At 32.1% G+C, this 21,097-nt stretch overlaps 1 protein-coding gene across 1 annotated transcript; it reads left to right on the top strand.

The window, feature by feature from the left end:
- Positions 1-15,546: 15,546 nt before the first annotated feature.
- LOC113852507 (phosphatidylinositol 4-phosphate 5-kinase 4) lies at positions 15,547-21,097 on the top strand. The gene is made up of 8 exons (XM_027482807.1): positions 15,547-16,721; positions 17,259-17,426; positions 18,882-19,047; positions 19,138-19,254; positions 19,571-19,764; positions 19,869-19,999; positions 20,104-20,176; positions 20,809-21,097. The coding sequence occupies exons 1-8, from the start codon at positions 15,547-15,549 to the stop codon at positions 21,095-21,097; spliced, it is 2,313 nt and encodes a 770-aa protein (XP_027338608.1).

Below are 21,097 nucleotides of genomic sequence, written 5' to 3'. Positions count from 1 at the left end.
TGGAGGACGACCAGCCCAGCCATGCTACCTTGATCCTTGGGAGACCATTCTTGAGGATGGCGCAAACAAAGATAGATGTGCATGCAGGGACCCTTTCTATGGTGTTTGGTGACAATTTGGTGCAGTTTAACATTTTTGAGGCAATGAAACACCCAACAGAGAACTATTCTATTTTCAGTTTGGATGTTATTGATTTACTTGTTGAAGACTGCACAAATTTAAATGATTTGTTTGCTGATTTCATAGATTCCACTAACCTATCATGTACTTGTGATAATTCATCTATTTGTGTTGTTTGTAGTGTTGATGTTGCAGGTGCAATAGCAGATATAGTTACCCCAGTAGATGTTTCACCACCAACAGTTGACCCATCTCCACCTACATTAGTAGAGCTTAAGCCTTTGCCTGCACATATGAAGTATGCCTACTTAGAAGACAACCAGCGACTTCCTATCATTATAACTTAAATCTGATCAAGAGGAGAGATTACTGCAGGTTTTGAGAGATCATAGGAAGGCCATTGGTTGGACTCTTGCTGACCTTCCTAGGATTAGTCCTACTATTTGTATGCACCGAATTTTACTGGAGGATGAGTTTCGACCTATGAGACAGCCACAGAGATGACTCAATCCTACTGTTTTAGATGTTGTGAAGAAGGAGGTCACAAAGCTACTGGCAGCAGGTATAATTTATCACATTTCTGACAGTAAGTGGGTTAGTCCTGTGCAGGTGGTTCCAAAGAAGACTAGGATGACTGTGGTGAAGAACCAGAATGATGAGTTGGTTCCAACCAGAGTTCAAAACAGTTGGTGAGTTTGTGCAGATTACAAAAGACTTAACCAGGCTACTCATAAAGATCATTTCCCTCTTCCATTCATCGATCAGGTTTTGGAAAGGCTGGCAGGTAAATCCCATTACTGCTTTTTAGATGGATTTTCTGGATACATGCAGGTTTATATTACACCAGAGGACCAACACAAGACCACATTCACTTGCCCATTTGGCACATTTGCTTACACCAGGATGCCATTTGGTTTGTGCAACGCTCCGAGCACCTTTCAGAGGTGTATGGTGAGTATATTTTTTGACCTTTTGGAGAGTTGTATAGAGGTGTTTATGGATGATTTTACTGTCTATGGTTCTTCATTTGATGCATGCCTAGAGAATTTATCTAAGGTGTTACATAGGTGCATCCAAACTAACCTTGTGTTAAATTTTGAGAAGTGTCATTTTTTGGTCACAGAGGGTATAGTCTTGGGTCACTTAGTCTCCAATCAGGGTATTCAGGTTGATAAAGCTAAAATTGATACCATTGCTTCTCTACCTTACCCCACTTCTGTGCGAGAAGTGTGTTCCTTCCTTAGACATGCAGGTTTTTACAGGAGATTTATACAGGACTTCAATAAGATTGCACTGCTATTGTCCAAGCTTCTGCAGAAAGAGGTAGAGTTTGTTTTCGATCAGCCTTGTAAGCTAGCTTTTCAGGAGCTGAAGCGGCGGCTTACTACCACACCTATTGTTCAGCCACCTGATTGGGAGCTTCCTTTTGAGCTCATGTGCGATGCATCCAACTTTGCACTTAGAGCTGTTCTTGCTCAGCGGGTTGGGAGGCTTTCTCATGTAATAGCTTATGCTTCTCGTACATTGGATGCAGCTCAAGTTAATTACACCACTACTGAAAAAGAGCTTCTAGCTATTTTATTTGCTTTAGATAAATTTCGTTCATATTTGCTAGGCTCTAGGATTATTGTATATTCTGATCATGCAGCTTTGAAATTCCTGTTGAAGAAGCCCGATGCTAAACCCAGATTAATCAAATGGATGCTTCTCCTTCAGGAGTTTGATATTGAGATCAGAGATAGGAGTGGTGCAGAGAATTTGGTAGCAGACCACTTGAGTAGGATTAAAGGGGGGAATGTTGATCCCTTTCCGATTAAAGATGATTTTCCTGAGAAGCAGTTGATGCAGTTACATGATATTACTCCTTGGTTTGCTGATATTATGAATTATCTGGTTGCAGGTGTCTTTCCTACAGATACGTCTAAAGCACAGATAGCCAAACTGAAAAGTGAGGCTAAATATTACATTTGGGATGACCCTTATTTGTGGAGATTTTGCAGCGACCAGTTGATTTGAAGGTGCATTCCAGATCAGGAGATCCATTCTGTGCTTCAATTTTGTCATAGTTCACCTGTTGGAGGACATTATGGATCATATAGTACAGCTAGGAAGGTGTTGGAGAGTGGGTTTTACTGGCCTACCATTTCCAGAGATGCAAATCAAATCTCCAGCACCTGTGAGCAATGTGAGAGAGCAGGGATGGCCATTACACAGAGACATGAGATGCCCCAGCAGCCGATTATTTTCTGTGAGGATTTTGATGTTTGGGGTATTAATTTTATGGGTCCATTTCTTGCATCTTTTGGTTACACGTTTATTTTACTAGCTGTTGATTATGTTTCCAAATAGGTGAGGCTAAGGCCACCAAAACTAATGATTCTAAAGTTGTTGTGGATTTTGTTAGGTCTAACATTTTTTGTAGGTTTGGTGTGCCTAAAGCCATTATCAGTGATAGGGGAAGCCATTTTTGCAATAGAAGCATGCAAGCTTTGCTTAATAAGTATGGGGTTGTGCATCGAGTGTCGACAGCTTATCATCCCCAAACTAATGGGCAGGTCAAAGTTTTTAACAGGGAAATCAAGCAGATTTTGCAGAAGATAGTACACCCCAATAGAAAAGATTGGAGCAAATTTTTGGAGGATGCTCTTTGGACCCATAGGACAGCTTACCGAACACCGATTGGGATGTCTCCTTACAGGATTGTGTTTGGTAAAGCATGTCATCTACCTGTTGAGATTGAGCATAAAGCATATTGGGCGGTGAGACATTGTAACTTAGAGTTTGAACAAGAGGGTATGGAAAGGAAGCTTCAATTACAACAACTTGAGGAGCTTCGTTTGGAAGCCTATGAGAACTCAAAAATATACAAGGAAAAAGTCAAATACTTTCATGATAGACATATTTGGAGAAAGGAGTTCAAAGTGGGCCAACAAGTACTTTTTTTCAGTTCCCGCCTAAAACTTATAGCCAATAAACTCAAATCTAGATGGGATGGTCCTTTTGTTGTTACTAATGTGTTTTCCTATGGTGCAGTTGAAATTAAGAATGAAGTCACTGGTAGCATTTTCAAGGCAATGGACATCAACTCAAGGAATTTCATCAAAGTCCAAAGTTGGAGGAGGAAATTATAGGAAGCATGTCCTTGGAAGCACCAACTCTTGAACCTTGAGGGAGTTCTTTCCCCATTTGTATTCTTTGAAATTGTCTTTGTTGTTTGGTTGCATTGAGGGCAATGTAACTTTTAAGTGTGGGGGGAGTTGCATGCAAAATTGTGTTTGCTGTTTTCAATTTCTGCAGTTTTCTTTTGCTGTTTTCATTTTCTAATGTTTTCTGTTCTTTTTTTTTTTTGTTTTCTGCTGCAGTTTTTGTTTTCTGTTTTCTGTTTTTCATTTTCTGCTGTTTTTCAAATTCTGCAGTTTTATGTATTGAATATTTGCTGTTTTTGTGCTTCTATTTTTCTGTTTTGATGGTGTTTTATTGGAGTTTTCATCCTTTTTTTTTAATTTCTAGATGTACGAATTGTGAAAGTTGTTACACCATTTTTAGTTGATAGGTTGCAATACGTGATATGAATCATTTTTACATTTTTAGTTGAGCAAGTTGCTTGAAAAAATTTGAGTTTGATTCATTAATGATAGAATATGAACCTTGTGAGAATTTTGAGCATATTTTACTTCTTTCTTGTGTGATTTCACTCATGTTGCTAGATTACCTTTGGTTTTGCCTTGTATCTTTTTGAAGCTTCTTGTCACATGCATTATTGATATGATTTAGGCCTTTCTTCAAATTGTAGCTACTTTGCCAAATTGACTTACCTTACATTGATTCCTCTTGTTTACCCCTTTTGGGCCTTTATAACCCTTCCTTGATTTTAGCTCATTATAAGCCATATAGTGAAAAACTATGATGTTCCATAACCTTAGGGATTATAGGAGCTTTGGAATTGTTTTGGGAATGGGTCTTTAATAAGTGTGGGGGTGCCTCTAGGAAATACTTCTATATTGTGGATATTGAGTTGTTTGGTATTTAAATTCAAAAAAAAAATCAAAAAAGAAAAAGAAAAAAAAAATATCTATAAAAATAAAAAGAAAGTGGAAAACCATAGAGGTTAGGAGATTTTTCTAGGGGTAATCTTTTTGCTTATTTGAACTTATTCCCCATTGCTCCTCTTTTCTCTTTGGTTGGTTAAGCCTCAATGTCTTTTTCATCTAACCTTTACCTTGGCCACATTACAAGCTAAATAAAAGTCCTTTTGATCTTTAATAGCATGTGTTTCAAGTTGTGGAAATTAGAAGCTTGTCAAAGCTTGATTGTGCTAATTTTCATGATGTATTGAGCGTAAATACTAGCCGAAAATATTTGAGAGTTGAGAGCTATACACTATCCTGTGAGGTTCTATAATTTTCGAATCTTTATTTATTTTAACTTGCCTTCTTGCTTACTTTTAATGTCATTTGTGTCTCATTGATTGTTTGTTGCCTTGATTCTAGAAATGTTTGTTTTCTTTCCTTATTCTTTGCATTGGAAATTCATTAGAAAGTTTTGCCCCGGAGTGCAAAGGATTAAGTGTGGGGGTATTTGATAGTCATATTTTAGTACATCTTTCTCTCCATGTTTTTGGTTTAATTGAACTTCATTAGTGCATTATTTTGATGTGTTAGTTTAGATTTGTGTTAGTAAGTAATTTAGGATTTAAATATAAATCTTTCTTAATTCCCGCCATAATTTCCTATTTTGACATAGTTTCTTCCAAAGACCATATCTGAAGCTACACTACTCGGAATTGGACAAAATTGGTGTCCCTGGAAAGATAAGACAAAGATCTACAACTTCTTTGTTGGGAGAAAAGCCCAGTTCGAGCATCTTCATGTCCAAAATTGCGTCACAATGGTGCGGCCTGCACTAAAATTTTCAGAATTTGATTGTATTGTTGATTTTACTTAGTTAGGTATTTAGGAACCTCATTAGGGAGTTAGGCCTTAATTAAGCCTAATTATTTTGTCTTTTACTTAGTTAGGTGTTTAGGAACCTCATTAGGGAGTTGGGCCTTAATTAAGCCGAATTATTTTGTCTTTAAATAGAGGTTATGACTCCATGTACGGATCCTTGTTTTTCTTTTCCCGCAATTTTTTTAGGAATCAAAAAGTCTCTATTTTAAATTCTTTCTTCTTTATTTTTGTCTCTCTACCTTTCATCTTTTCGTATTTTTTATGGTTTTGGCCGAAGCAAGCATGATCACGAAGTAAGGCTAATCCATCAATCGGCTAAAGGTTTCAAGAACTACATTGCATTTGAGTTTCGGGTTAGGTTCTATCGATTTCTCGCTCTTCCTCCTTTTTTCTGATTAAGATAATTACGTTTTTCATGATATTGAATTTTTGTTTGCATTCTTAACAGAGAATGAGAATTTCAGATTTGAAATAAATGAATTCACATAATTTAATAAATCAATTTTTTTGAATTTCGTTAGAGCATTGCGTTTGCGATTGCAATTCTTGTTTTGATGGAATTCATAATCTAGATTTAGATTTTGGGTTATTAATGTCATATTGAATTAGTGTTGATTGGAAATTCATTGGAATTGTATTCGTGTAACAATGAGAATTACGTTGTAGTGATTGAGATCTTGATTTGGTTGAACTTCATATTTCGTTTCGTTAGAATTATTCTTTGTTCGTTTCTTTTTTGTTGTTTACAATTTAATTCAAAACAATCCATCCCTAAGCTAATATGAAATTATATGATGGAACCAAAAACAAAATGTATCTTATGTCCTTGTGAGATAACCTAGGTTTACTCCTTCTATTGCAAAATTTTTAACAAAATCTAGTTTGTTTGATACCATTGCGACGTGGTTATTAGTACTATAGCTGAGTAGATTTCTCTGTTGCTTAATGAATGCTTAGAATGCTGTAAGGAGACATGATATGTTGAAATATGGTGATATATGTGCTGAGAATGTTGAAGTGTTGAAAATTTTTATTAAAGTTGTGCACTGTTTAATTCGTTTGAAAATGCTTAGTTAATACTATGAGCTGTTTGATTTTATTGTGTAAATGCACAAAGTTGTGTTGCTGAGGCTATGAATATATATATATATATATATATATATATATATATATCTGTGTGTGTGTGTGTGTGTGTGTGTGTGTATGATGTTGAAACTGGCTGAAAATATATGCATTGTTGTATTGCTAAGACTAAAATTAGATTTAACTGTGCTTTATTATGTTGATTTCGTTGTGATGCATCACATTCATTATCATCATTCTAGAGCTAATTAGGATGTTGAGTTGTATTATGTCTAGATCCAAATACCAGGATGGGTCGCTCCTAGATCAAAAAATAGTTCCTCTGAATTACTTAGGCTATGAAACCAGATAGAATTGAATTGCTGCATTTGCGTTAGATGGGCTGGGAATGGATTGAACATGTTGCATGAATTGATTGAAGTTGTTGTACTAATGTTGTGAACTAGATGAGTTGTTCAAGTTATGTTATTTATTCATATCCTATAATTATGATTGTTAATATTATAAGCTCACCCTTGCATTTTGTTATGTTGGTATGTGTGCTGCAATGATTGTACAGTGGTACGTGAGCAGAAAGGACAGGTAATATGTCTACTTCTCAAGTTGGAAAGTCTGGCTGAGGGACGATGAAGTTGGCATTTTTGAGAAATTGTAGCGTATATTATTTTTGTCAGTCTAGGGTGTAGGAATAGGTCTAGATTGTTGGGCTACACTTTCCAAGGAATGTAATTATTATTTAAAAAATTGTATGTTGAACTCCTCACTAAATAGCTGTTGTAAATACATAAATTTACGTAAATTTTTTATATTATATGAAAGTGCACTTAGGACGTTGTTATTTTGTTAATTTGGATGTTGAAATTCAATGGTTGAAAAATTTATACTCTTTTACTTATGTATGTACTATCTCATAAATGAATAATGAAAGGTAATGTGGGATGTCATTGATTTCTTTATAAAAAAAAAGATCATGATAAATGCTAACTGCTTTCTAAATTTAGAGAGTGATTAATAGAAAATCTCTCTTAGAAGTATAGATATGAGAGCGGTTCAATGCTTACCGCTCTCTAAATGTATTATTACAAAGTAATTCAATGCTAATTCCTCTCTAAATATATTTTTGCAAAGTTGTTTCTACTAACGTTATCGAAGTTAATGTTTCAAAAGTTCATTTCTGTCATAGTGAAATCTATAAAATAAGTAACTTCTAATATGTTAATATTAACATAAATTTTTATTGATCTTGATATGGAAATAATCTTACCTATAATACATATACTTGTATTTGTTACAATAAATAGGAACCATATATATAATTTATGTTATTAAAATATTTAAAAATATAATAATATATTACCATGAAATTCTTTCACATTGTTGGATGTACATATTACAATGGTGATTTTTGAAACCTTAGATTATCTCTTATTATTTCTTCAAATAATGCAATATAATCATCTCATAGTGTTACTTTCACTTTATTTTTCCTACAAATGATTTAGACAATATCAAAATATTTTTTGATTAATAATAATTTATAACTTTAAAAGAGTTGTTTACACTTGATGTCTTGTAATTGAAGTGTTATGACATTAACTTTGCCTTGAACAATTTTTTTTTTAATAGAACTTATATGCATGGTCACTCTAATCACATATATTCATAAAATAAATAAATAAATTTACAAAACTAGTTAATAAATTAAATACAAATTATATAACAAATTTTAGTAAAGTTATACAACAAAATATGTAACACCCCAAATTTTTATAATGATATTTTAATTATTGATAAATATGTGGATTACTATTTGAATGTGTATTTGACTTGTGTGGTGATGTGTATATGTGTGTAAATACATGTGGATGTATATATGTATATATATATATATATATATATATATATATATGTATATGTATTGTGGTTGAAAAATGAATGTGGACTTGTGATTGGATTGAAATGTAGGCTAAGTATGTGATGCAGGGGCATTCTCGCTATAACGAGAAGGCCTTGGACAAAAGGTGTGCATTTGTTGCATTCTCGCTGTAGTAAAAGGCTCCTCGCCGAGCTGCAGCGAGAGGACAACAGAGGAGGGTGCATTCTCGCTTTAGCGAGAGGGTCTCGCTGTAGCGAGATTCTGCAAAAACCAAATTTCAAATTCGTCTGAGATTTTTACTGTAACGAGAAGGGGTCTCACTATAGCAAGAGTATCGCGACTCAGGGTATTTGAGGGGTTTGGGAAACTCATTTTCCCACTTCTCCTTTTGAAATCTCTTTGATTCTATTTACTCTCAACCCTATTTTATCGATTAAACTGCCTCCAAAGTTGTTTGAGTGCAAGATTGAAGGTTAAAATCGTGTTTAGGACGCTTAGAGGTGAGTTTTATGGGTTAGGGTTTCGATTTTCATCCCTTTCTCTTATTTTCTCAATTTCTCATGGGGTTTTCCATATAATTAGGATGAAAATCCGTGTGGGAAGCACTTCCATCATTGATTTTATGTTTGGGTCTTTATTCCAAGGTAAAGGGAGACTCTAACTTATCTCTTGTGTTTAAATTTTGTTTATAATGTTATGTAATGGATTAAGATGGAGTTAGAACGTAGGAAAATGTGTGCATTGGTAGAAATTTTGTATTAGTTATAATGTGGTAGATGTTGGATAATGTGTGTGATGCAAATGATGTGAATTGCAATATGGTCGTAATGGAAATTATGTGTTTTGAGTATAATGTAGTTGATATATGTAAACATGCCATTGATTGAGAATGAATACTATGAAATAATTAAGGACGTGGATGGATGTGTGTGAATGACATGTTGAATATAATTGTGGTTGAAATGTTGAAAAAACTATGAATGGTTCAGCGATACACTGGGATGTGAAAAATGGGGGCGGTAGAAATACCTTGGGGAAAAGAGGGTGGTGATGACACCAACAGTGAGCGTGGGTGCACCACAGGCCACACGCTTTCCTCCTAACTCAGCCTCTAACTAACACCTTTACTTGGGAGGCCCAGTACCGTACACGTTGTATCCATGGAGCATGGGCTATCCGGCGACCATCCATGGTGTGAAACTGAGTAAGTCCTTGAGGTTGAGGGCACCAGGGAATTGTGATCACAGTGCCACAATGAGCGTGGTTGACGTGTAGTGAACGCATGTGTATGTGTAAAATAATTGAAGGTGCAGTGAGCGCATCTGTGTATGAATTGATGTGTAAACATGTGTGTGTTTTGTTGAGAGGAATGATACGTTTGGAATGTTTGAAAAAGTATGAATTTATGTGGTTTGATGAATGATTTGAGTCATGTTGAAAATGTGTAGAAACATGCAAGGTGAGTCTCTACGCTTGTGTGTGTTCGATAGTGTAGAGTACTCACTCTTACATTGATTTTTTCAAGTGACCAAGATGATTAGCACTAAGCTCATTAATGGGATGGATGAAACTGCTATAGGACTTAGAAAGTTTATTTTTAGAAACTATGATGTACATAAATTAGTCTTGTAGCAATGATTTGATTCAAAATTTGTAATTCATTCTTATATGAGATACTTTATTAAACTATGTATTGGGAACCCTTTTGATGAAAATTTTATTATTTCCATTTATTGTGAAATTAATCATTTTAAAAATTAAATTAAGGTGTTACAAAATATCTGTTAAGACGTTATTTTCATGAATTTTCAAATCTTCAAAGTTTACGAACTCAAAGATATGATAAGGAATTATGTTATTATATGATCTCATTCCTTAATAATAGTTATGGCATAAAATTGCAACATAAGATGATTATTTTCAACCATAGCAAATCTATCTTAATTCTTTGACTAAAAAGTTTTTTTATGTAGTATATTTTTTCTTCCATTAATATACCCTTAAACATGTAAGCAATACTCCTTCCTATCGAAGAATATATGTAATTAATCTATAGAAAAAATAAATAATTAGAAAATTTAAAAATGAATCAATCAGAAGTTAGTTAGTATACAACAACATATAAAGACAACATAATTAAATTTTATTAAAAATAATAATTTTTAATAAAAAATACAAATACTAAAATTTTGAAGTTTTAAATTCACTTCTATATGTTTTCAATAAAGAAAATACAAAATACAACAACATTATGTTAAATTAATACTATTGTAAGTTGGATTAATTAAGAAAATAATGATAAATTTAGTATAATTTAATCAATAAAAAAATAATATTCAATACATGATATCACTTAGAAATAATATATTTTTATGCTTACTCAACAAATTAAAATAAAATATATGAACATAATTCAGTGAAACAACATAAAATATCAACTTCAAAAATACATGTTTTATGTGAAGATGAATAGTAGGTATGTTTTCAAAAGTTATATAAAATTGCTTATATAAGTGTAGATAAAGTCCTATTTCATAATATATGAAAAGTCAGAAAATAAAAAATTAATATTATAAAAGTTATCTTTTCATTTATATGATAATTTATTTATCTTTTTATCATAAATTTAATTTAATAATATATAATATAAAATAATAACTGTGTAAGTGTATTTTATTTTAATTCAAAGTATATTTTAGTGTTTGAAGTACATATTTAAATATAGAAGATATTTAACTAATTAATAAAATAATTTAAATCAATATTATTTAAATTTAAATATAACTTAAAACAAATATACAATTTTAGTTTCAATTAAAAGATAACTCGATAACTTCATTAGATTTGTATAAAAATATTTTTGTATAATTTAATAAATATTATTTTTTAATTTTTCAATATTTGACAATAGATTTTTTCAAATTTTTATATAAATAAATTTTAATAATATTTTATCAAATGTCATTTACAGTAATTTTTTTATTTTTGCTTTCAATATTATATAACTCAATTCTAATACATTTTTCTTAAATACAAATGAAAGATAGTAAGTATAAATCAATTATAATTTTAATTCTTTAAGTTATACAAAATATTATAATTAATTTTAATAAATTTTAATTTAATATAATTTATAGTAATTCTTTTACATTTTATACTGAAGTAACATTTATATCAGCAATATAGTTGACTTTAAACATTCTAAACCTTATAAATATATGTACAACATATAGAAGTAACTTTAAACTTTTTAAATCTTAATAATCCATAAATTTTGTTCTAAATGCATAGAATAATAAGTAAATGCAGTCAATTTTATATATAGTTTTGTTATTAATGTTTTAACATAATATAACCATCAATTCTAATAATTTTCTTTAAATATAATTTAAAGATAATAAGTATGAAAAATATAATTTTAATTTAATTTATAGTAAATTTATTTATATTTTATGGAAAATAATAATTTTGTAACTGTAGTTTTTTTTTTCAAATTACAGTTTAATATTTGAAGTACATATTTAAATATAAATTATATTAAACTAATTAATAAAATAATTTTAATCAATACCATACAAATTTGAAAATATCTTAATGTAAAGATACTTTTTTATTTTTAATTAAAACACTTTTTTTTAAAAGATAATGTTGTAATAATTTAACTAGATGTCTTTGTATTTTGAATGCGATGTTATATGTTGGTAATTGTATGAAATAGCTTGGATTTAGGTATGTGTGAGCTGTATAGTTGCTGAATAAGAGTTGTGCATTGCAATGTTGAGTGGTTGCTATGTTTGATATAATTTGCAATGAGAGTTTGTGATCAATCACTAAGTGTTTTATGTGAGTGAAGACATAGGGATATGGGAGAGGCATTGTAAACCTTTATTCTTGGAAAAATAGGGAGTCATGGGTGCAGGATTTCTCGCTCAAGAAAGATTAAGTCGTGTAGAATTGGACATTTTGGAATGATCTCACTCAAGCGAGGTGATTCTTGCTTAAGCAAGATAGGATAAGATTGCTCCAACTGTCCCCTCACTCAAATGAGAAGAGCTTGCTTAGCTGAGGAGTCACAGGAGAAATAGGGAGCTCTCTAGACCAATTCTCGCTCAAGCGAGATGTCTCTTGTTAATATAACATATTTTAGGTTTACATTTATAATTTTATTTTGATTTATAAACTCTTTTAATGTGCTTTGTTTATAGATTTTTTACCATTTTCTACTTATTTGAATAAATTGAGCTTGTTACAAATAAATGCTTTCATTTTGTATTTTCGGTTATTCTGACCTTTGACTACTCTTTCAGTCATAAATTTTTCTACATATATCATTTTTGGTTGATTCTAATTGCATTGCATTCTACACATATACTACTTCAAAATGCATTTATGGATCACTGTATTTGAAGTTTTTGATTTTTATGATTTTTTGAAGTTGAGGCAGGTTTGCTGAATATTACTGCGAGATTGTATTTGGATCTTTGTTATTTAATAATTGTATTTAGCTTTTAGATATTATTGAAACCCAAATTTTGGCAACTTAATTTACACCTATAAATAGACTAATAAGGTTCTGAATTAGGTGTGGGATTAGACACTTTGAGTTTCTATGATTTGACTAAAATAAGAATCCTTATTTTTACTTTCTCTCGAATTCTCTCGTTCTCTTGTCATTCTCGCATGGGTTAAGTGCTTCAATAGAAGACTAAACCTCGCATTCAATTTGCGAAATCCAAACGTTGTACATCCAATTTGAGTTTTGGGCTAAATTGCTCCAAGTTTGTTCCCTTTTTCTCTAATATCAAATTTGTATATTACAATTGTGATTAACTTTTTTGTGGTTAGAATTCAAATTAGGATTCAATTGATATTCTAATTTGATAATTAATTTAAGTTAGGTTAAATGCTAATTTAATTTAATTCGTGATCTAGTTCAATTAGGTTATTCGATTGAATTAATAATTGCATTGGGTAAACATTCAAATTCGGATTCAAATCTTTAGATATTGTGATAATTAGATAACACGCATTTGGTATTCTATTGATTGATGTTTTTTAATTTATTTTTACTCAATTTTAATTTTTTCAGAATTTAATTTAATTAATTTGCAGTTTTCAAACCCCCAAAACCTTACTTTCATTCTTCTAAAAAGAAAACTTAAAATTGAATTTAATTGCAGATGTGTCTCTGTGAATCAACCTAGGTTGAGTTCTATACTACAAAAGAGAGGCTCACTCAAGTGAGAGTGCGTAGACCTGGAAGGGTATTTAAGGGACCTTAGTGCAGAAAAACATTCATTTTTCACCAGACAGTCTTCCCTTCCCATTTTCTCTTTGTTCTCTCACATTCCCTCACAGAAAACCTTCCTGAAGCCAAAATTCTTCCTAATCCAAGTGAGAACAACTATAAATTGCGGATCTAGGTGAGTTCCTAGGACTTGGTTCTTCGAGTCTACTCCTTACTTCTTGAATTTCTCTTCTCAAAGGTTTCTATTTTGTATTAGTAAGGAGATGTGAGCCCTTGAGTGTTATTTCTCTCTTTGTAACTCACGAGGATTTCAATCTAAGAAAAAACATTCCAAGTAAGGAGAACTTACCTTAGATGACCTTTATTGTCCTTTGGCTTGTGAAGTGTTATATCTAAATCTTATTCTAGCTGAGAGTGGGTTGACGGATTTTATATTTTATATTGAGGTAACATTTATTTATTTTAATTCTAAATTTTAATAGTTATAAATTTTGTTATAAATATATAACAAAATATATAGATTTATTATTTATATATCGAAGTGACTCTAAATATTTTAAATTTTAATACAAATAAATTCTATTATAAATACTTAAAATAATGAGTATGTGCAACGTATATAAGTGACTTTATACCTCCAAATATTAATAATTATAAATTTCATAAAACTTATTATAAATACATAAAATAATAAGTAAGTATATTCAAATATATATAATCCACAAGTTATAACGTAAAACATTTAGACTTCTTGTATTTGAACTGTTGTACGTGTAAAACCTTATTTTAGACCAAAGAAAGTACTTGGAATTTTTTTTTTCTAATACATTAGGTACTGTAATATTAATTATCATGTATTTGAAAAAATTACTTATCTCTAACTTGTAAGGTACTTAAATTTCTATATTTGTTCCTTATATTTGTAGTTTAATTAACTAAAATACATAAAAAAATAATAATTTTATCCTTTTTTATAACTAATATAAAGCATTTTAAAAATACATTAAGTGCAAAATTACAATAAATAGCAAAAACATAAATATAATATTATCTTCTAAAGTTATTATATAAAATTAAATATAAATAGTTGAGCTTTCAAACTTTCTCTTACGTGTTTAATTGGTGGTCAATTATCATATTTACAATGTTTGGATTATCAGAGATTTCAAAGAGCAAAGAGGCTACTACTCTTGCTCATCCTTTGTAGTTTTTTATGGGAAGAATTAGAGATCTACTTGAATCTATTAGATTTATTAGAATTATGCATGTTTATAGAAAAACTAACTGTGCTGATCTAGTAGCTAAAATTGACTTTAATGAACTATCTCCGTGTACTGATTTTACCATTCCATCTTCTTCCCTCTTCTCTTTCTTGAGCATAGATGCTGATGGTGTTTAGCATTTTAGAATTGTACTTTGAGTTGTTGTTTTGTTGAGTTTTTTTGTCCTTGTTTAATATAAAAAAATATATATTAGAAATTGTAGAATCATTTATTTAAACATAAACAAAAATTTTTTACAAAATTTCAATATGTTGAATAGTCAAATTAATATAAATAATTAATTTAGTTTTAATTTATCTTTAAAATAAGGAATTTCAAAATTTTTACAATCATTTATATTTCTTGCTTTAGGCTTAGAATAAAATGTACTAATAATTGTTTCAACTTTATTTATTATCATAAAAAGATGTATTAATAATTTAAACAGAGTGAACTGCTTGCAGTAAACAAAAACACAATGAAAAAAATTGGTTTTTTAACATAAGAATAGTAAACAAACCCCTTGATTTAGCACATGTCCCATGTCGCGGTTCTTATTGGTTGTAGGAGGTGAACGATTCTTTCTCACGGAAAACAATTCAAACATGGGAGAAAAAGCTGCACCTCTAATGAATTTTTCACGGTTTCGGTTCAAGAATATCACAATAATTCCTAAAGGAATTGATTTGGGTAACAAATTTCACCAAATTAGGAATGGGTCCTCCAGCCAACTTTGCTTGGGATAGTTGTCTCATTGTGCAATTGCTCTAAGCCTCTAATATCCAAATGACACCAGAAACTTTGGAAGCATGAGATAAAGAAAATTTTAATGTTTGGTCTTGGGTTCAGCAGAAAGAAGGATCTCTAACCCAGAAAGCCATGGTTAAAATTTCATATTGCCCTTACACCGATGCATCTTTGATGCAATATTTTTCATTTTCTTCTTGTGGATATGCATGAATTTGCAAATGTTAAAAGAAAAAAACCAAACAAGGAGAATTAAGCACAATGATTGGTAAAGACAGCAGTGTTATGAAGGCATGGGAGGCCACAGTGAGAAAGACACAGGCAGTTGCGAAGAAGCGTGCGAACAGTATATTTGGGTCAACGTATGTTGCCAATGCAGATGAAGAAGAGCACAAGGATGGGCAAAATGGCAGCGAGGTATGTGAACTGTACCATGCAGAGAGGGTTCTCTCCAATGGGGATTACTATAAGGGAGAATGGGCAGATAATTTCCCACATGGGAAGGGCAAATATTTGTGGACTGATGGGTGTATATATGTTGGAGAATGGTTCAAAGGGAAAACAATGGGAAAGGGAAGGTTCACTTGGCCTAACGGGCCAACTTATGAAGGGGAATTTAAGAATGGTTACATGGATGGGACAGGCACATACGTAGCCTCCAATGGGGACACTTATAAGGGACAGTGGGTCATGAATTTGAAACACGGTCATGGTGTCAAGAATTTTGCCAATGGGGATAAGTATGAGGGTGAATGGAGAAGGGGGTTGCAGGATGGGCAAGGGAGGTATCAATGGAAGAATGGGAGCTATTATGTTGGGGAATGGAAGAATGGGACTATTTGGGGTAAGGGTTCCTTTGTTTGGGGTAACGGGGATATGTATGATGGATATTGGGAAGATGGTTTTCCTAAGGGGAATGGAACTTTCAAATGGGTTGATGGAAGTTTTTATGTGGGGAATTGGAGTAAGGATCCGAGAGATCAAAGTGGAACATACTATCCAGCTGGGCCACCACAAGAGGGCCATCTTGAATGGGATCCTCATGAAATTTTTAATACTTTGAATGAGTATGCAATTTGTCCAGGGGAGAAGGTTTCCATTTTGCCATCACAGAAGAGGCTTGCAGTGTGGAGGTCTACCAAAGGAGGGGATAGTGGTAAGCCTAGGAGAATGTCAGTAGATGGGAGGGTAAGCGTAGGGTTGGAGAAGCCAAGCGATAGAATGCAATTATGGGGTGGTGGGGAGGGTGATTTCAGTGGTAATAAAACTACAACAAAAGGGGGTGCTTTGGATGAAGACTTTCTAGCAAGTATTGATGGTTCTATTCCAAAACTTCAAACTTTGAAATTGCCAAGGAAATCCAAGAGGCAGGGGGAGACCATATGCAAAGGACACAAAAATTATGAGCTCATGCTCAATTTGCAGCTAGGAATCAGGTTATGCTTTAATTTAGGATTTGGAATAAAGAATACATCTCAACATAGATAAAGTTATAGATAGGTGTTTATGATAAAATAAAATAAATCAAATTTCTTCAATAAATTTAAATAAATTTACAACAACTTTGGAGAAATTAATGATTTAAAAATAACTAATGTAAAATATAGATAGTATGAAATTTATTTTATTTTATTTTTTATTTTTCTTCTATTTATTGAGAATTATTGCTATCCAACCTACATTTCATTCTATCTATACTATATTAGCAATCTTATTATTTATTTATTATAATGGGTTTATTTTTTATAGTGGTTTGAAACAAATACACGAATCAAGAAACTTCACTTTTACACAAAAAACTTGACATTATAGTTCACTTTCGCAGTTAATATACGGTAATAGATGCAAATATTATTATTATTATTATTATTATTATTTGAAACAGCCATGGCATTAGTTTGGTTTCTTAATTTTTACGTCTTGCCTTGCACGTAACATTTGTAACCCAATAAAATTTCTGGGTTGTTGGATAGGCATTCTGTTGGAAGACCAGCCCCCTCAGCATCCCTTGATTTGAAGCCTTCGGCTTTTGACTCTAAGGAGAAAGTGTGGACAAGATTTCCACCTGAAGGATCCAAATATACTCCACCACATCCATCAAGTGAGTTCAAATGGAAGGACTATTGCCCTGTAGTTTTTAGGTAAGCCTTATTGATACATGGTGCAAGTTTGGCTACAACTTTTTTAAAGAAAATAATTGTTTATCTTTTAAATAATAAGAAAAGGAATTGGTAAAGAGTGACTATTTTACTAAAATAACTTAAATAAAATAACATAATTAATTGTCATCGATATTATGTATTTTTTCAATATTGTCATATACTAGATATTCTTTAATGAGCAGACCCCTTTTAATATTAAGACTCTAGGTCAATGACATACCTCATTTTTTTGTTAAATACATTTCTTGCGGTAAAAAAAGTTTGTAAAGTTCTCCATATACAAAAAAATGTCATTTTCATTTATGTCCCTGCTACGAAGGGACATTATAATACCATCAATCAGAGTCATATGTGCCAAAAGTAATTCCAACTTCACACTTCATACACAGTCAAGGCCTACTGTACAATGGTCATTTCTTCTTGCACATTTTCAAATTCTCTTTCCTTGAAACCCATACCAAATACCTTCAGATCGTCCTATCTCCTTTCATCATTGTCAATCATGAACCTCACCAAATCCCTTTCTCCCTTTTAGATTTAGCTAACATCCATAACCCATATAGCAAATCGTCTACCATCCTTAATTCTAACGCCAAAATTTGAAACTCTTTTATATTGGATTGCAGAATTTGACACTGAAAAAATACTCTCTCTCTCTCTCTTACTTAACGAAGTAATAGCAAAAAGGATGATATCAAATTGTTGGTTTGTGAGGCAATCTTGAATGAGGAAATCAGCATGCATTAAATTCTCACAAGCATGCATTAACATCACCACCCAATAGTACTTGAGTGTTGAAGGTGAAAACTCAATGTGGACGGCTGAAGGGTTAGTTAAGCCACAAATTGTCAAGATGTTGAATGTGAGCATTACAATTTTTGGAGCATTAAATAACTTCATTTTGGAGATGGACGTTCCGTTCAGTTCGAAAGACATGATTTTTGGTACAACTCCAAATAAGCCTCGTACTAGCTAATGAGCTGTTCTTTCAATTGGCAAGTAGGTCGGGCCAGCGGGCATCTCCCGCAACGCAAGCAGCAATTTTTACCAACACTCGAGAAGCAAAGATTCTATAGTCTAAGCTTAATATACGTGCATAGATAGTGGTCCAATAATAAGGGCTCACGACGGAAGCTCAGGAGAATAGGAACCGTGATGCCATGTTGAAATTTCGTTTAACCTGTAGGACTATGGACCAAAGCAAAAATAATTTTTCATATAAGGGATGAATGTACAGACTTTGTTCATACAAGGACCAGATTAAAAATTGGTGTCATTTACAGAGACAAAAAATTTATTTAAACCCTCAATTTTTCCCATGAGTTACCATAACATTTTATTATCATCATACAACATTAAACAAGGGTAAATTGGTAATACTATTTTTATGTAAGTAATGTCTAATCAACTTTTTCTATCAAACTCTGCCTTTAGAACACTCAGGAAGCTATTCAAGGTGGATGCAGCTGATTACATGATATCTATATGTGGAAATGATGCCCTTCGAGAACTTTCGTCTCCGGGAAAAAGTGGCAGCTTCTTCTACTTGACCAATGATGACCGTTACATGATTAAGACAATGAAAAAAGCTGAGGCAAAAGTGAGTGTAGTGTATCTTGCCCCCACTTGAAATTTCTTTGAAATGAAGGCACATTCTTACTAATTTGACAATCCTGAATTTATATTGTAGGCTCTCTTAAGAATGCTTCCGGCATATTATAATCATTTTCGAGCATTTGAAAATGCTCTAGTGACAAAGTTTTACGGCTTGCATTGTGTGAAGCTAACCGGACCAGCTCAGAAAAAGGTATACATGTTTACAGGATTATAGCAAAAAGCTAGTTATAGTACTATTTTGAATTTCTTTTATCAGCAAGATCAATATATTAAAATGTGTACGAGTACCCCACCCAATCCTTAACATCATGAAAGTTTACCTTATATAATGTATAATGCATATCATAGGGTGGGTACTGTTCTGAATTTTAAAGCATTTGACATGTATTATTGTTAATCGTTATAGGATCATACGACTGACTATAGTATTTATAATAGCTCTATGAAATATTAATTAGTAATAGGGTAAGGGTTATAATCTTTATGTTATGTTTTTTTGTTTGTAGGTTCGATTTATCATAATGGGAAACCTCTTTTGTTCCGAGTATACCATTCACAGACGCTTTGATTTGAAAGGTTCTTCACTTGGCAGAATAACAATTAAGCCTGAGTCGGAGATTTGTGAAACGACCATCCTTAAAGATCTAGATCTAAATTTTATATTTCGGCTACAGAAATCTTGGTTTCAGGAATTTTGCAGGTGACGAAGATTTCAGAAGATTAAATTGTGTCAGAGTTGCTCACCATTTTGCTGTTTCGCTTGTTAAGTTGGATTCTTATATCACCATATGTTTGTTGTCTCAGGCAAATAGATAGGGACTGTGAGCTTCTAGAACAAGAGGGAATCATGGACTACAGTCTGTTGGTTGGTATTCATTTCAAAGATATATCAGAAAATGGGGATCTTATTCCTTCAGGATCTAACACTCCAGCTGGTACTTTTCTTATCCTTACATCAAGCACTCTACAACCCCATCATAATTTTACTTATATTCTTAAGTGGAAACTCTAGAAATATATTTTGGCTTTTCAATCTCAGGTGATTCAGAGAGTGAAGAAAGTCCCCGTATTTCAAGAGCAGACATGGATCAACTTCTTCTAGATCCTTCCAGGTCACACGTCTTTTTGAAATCTTAATACAACGATGTAATACAACTATAGTAGCTAGATTGTCTTGATATTAATAAATAAAGATTATTAGTTAGTTATCGAGAACAAGTCTTTCTGTAATATGTCAAGATTCATTACCCCTGAGCATTTCATAGGAAATAATGGTTGAAGCCTAAACAAGTTATGTCCCAAAATGCGTCTTATGATCACCATTAACAGTTAGAAGTACTTATTAATCAGTATTTTGTCTTTTTGTTTTTGTACACATCAGTACATTAGTTGGTTCTTGGTTGTATCTAGTGATGCTCTCAAAGTAATTAAATAATCGCTATTACATCATTCAGTGTTCAATCTGAATATTATTTGAATCAGTAAGGTAAAATTTTTGTTTTCCGAAATATATGCTTGTTTTTTTCTTGTCTGCCAATAAAATTCTTTTCTGTTTCAATGTTGACATCCTCATAACAAATATTTAATTGAGATTAAACAAATTAAAAGAACATGGTAAAAATCTAAATTATTAATGTGCGTGTATATATTTTGCATCATAAATTTCGGACTTTAGCTATGCATAACCAATATAACTTTAGTTATGCCCTGTAGGATAATACATCTATATATTCTGTTTCTATAGATGGGCGAGCATCAAATTGGGTGTGAATATGCCAGCAAGGGTTGAAAGAACATTGAGAAAAATTGGCTGTGAATTACAACTTGTAGGACAACCAATAGGACAGTTCTATGAGGTGGTTTTGTTTTTCGGCATCATAGATATACTTCAAGACTATGACATCAGCAAGAAGCTTGAGCATGCTTACAAGTCAATTCAGTATGACCCAACCTCAATATCAGCAGTTGATCCTAGGCAATATTCTAGGCGGTTTCGTGACTTCATATTTAGAATATTTGCTGAAGAATCATGA

The sequence above is a fragment of the Abrus precatorius genome, unplaced genomic scaffold (assembly GCF_003935025.1).
Source record: "Abrus precatorius isolate BTA unplaced genomic scaffold, Abrus_2018 Scaffold0, whole genome shotgun sequence".
Classification (NCBI taxonomy): Eukaryota; Viridiplantae; Streptophyta; class Magnoliopsida; order Fabales; family Fabaceae; genus Abrus; species Abrus precatorius.
Note: the sequence above shows the minus strand (reverse complement) of the source record. Positions and strands in the feature narration are given on the sequence as shown.

Excerpts from the sequence above, each read along its gene's own strand:
- LOC113852507 (XM_027482807.1), top strand. The coding sequence starts at position 15,547 with ATGATTGGTAAAGACAGCAGTGTTATGAAGGCATGGGAGGCCACAGTG. Across the intron at positions 19,048-19,137 it reads TGAAAAAAGCTGAGGCAAAA|GCTCTCTTAAGAATGCTTCC; the intron begins GTGAGTGTAGTG and ends TTTATATTGTAG. Across the intron at positions 20,177-20,808 it reads CTTCTTCTAGATCCTTCCAG|ATGGGCGAGCATCAAATTGG; the intron begins GTCACACGTCTT and ends CTGTTTCTATAG.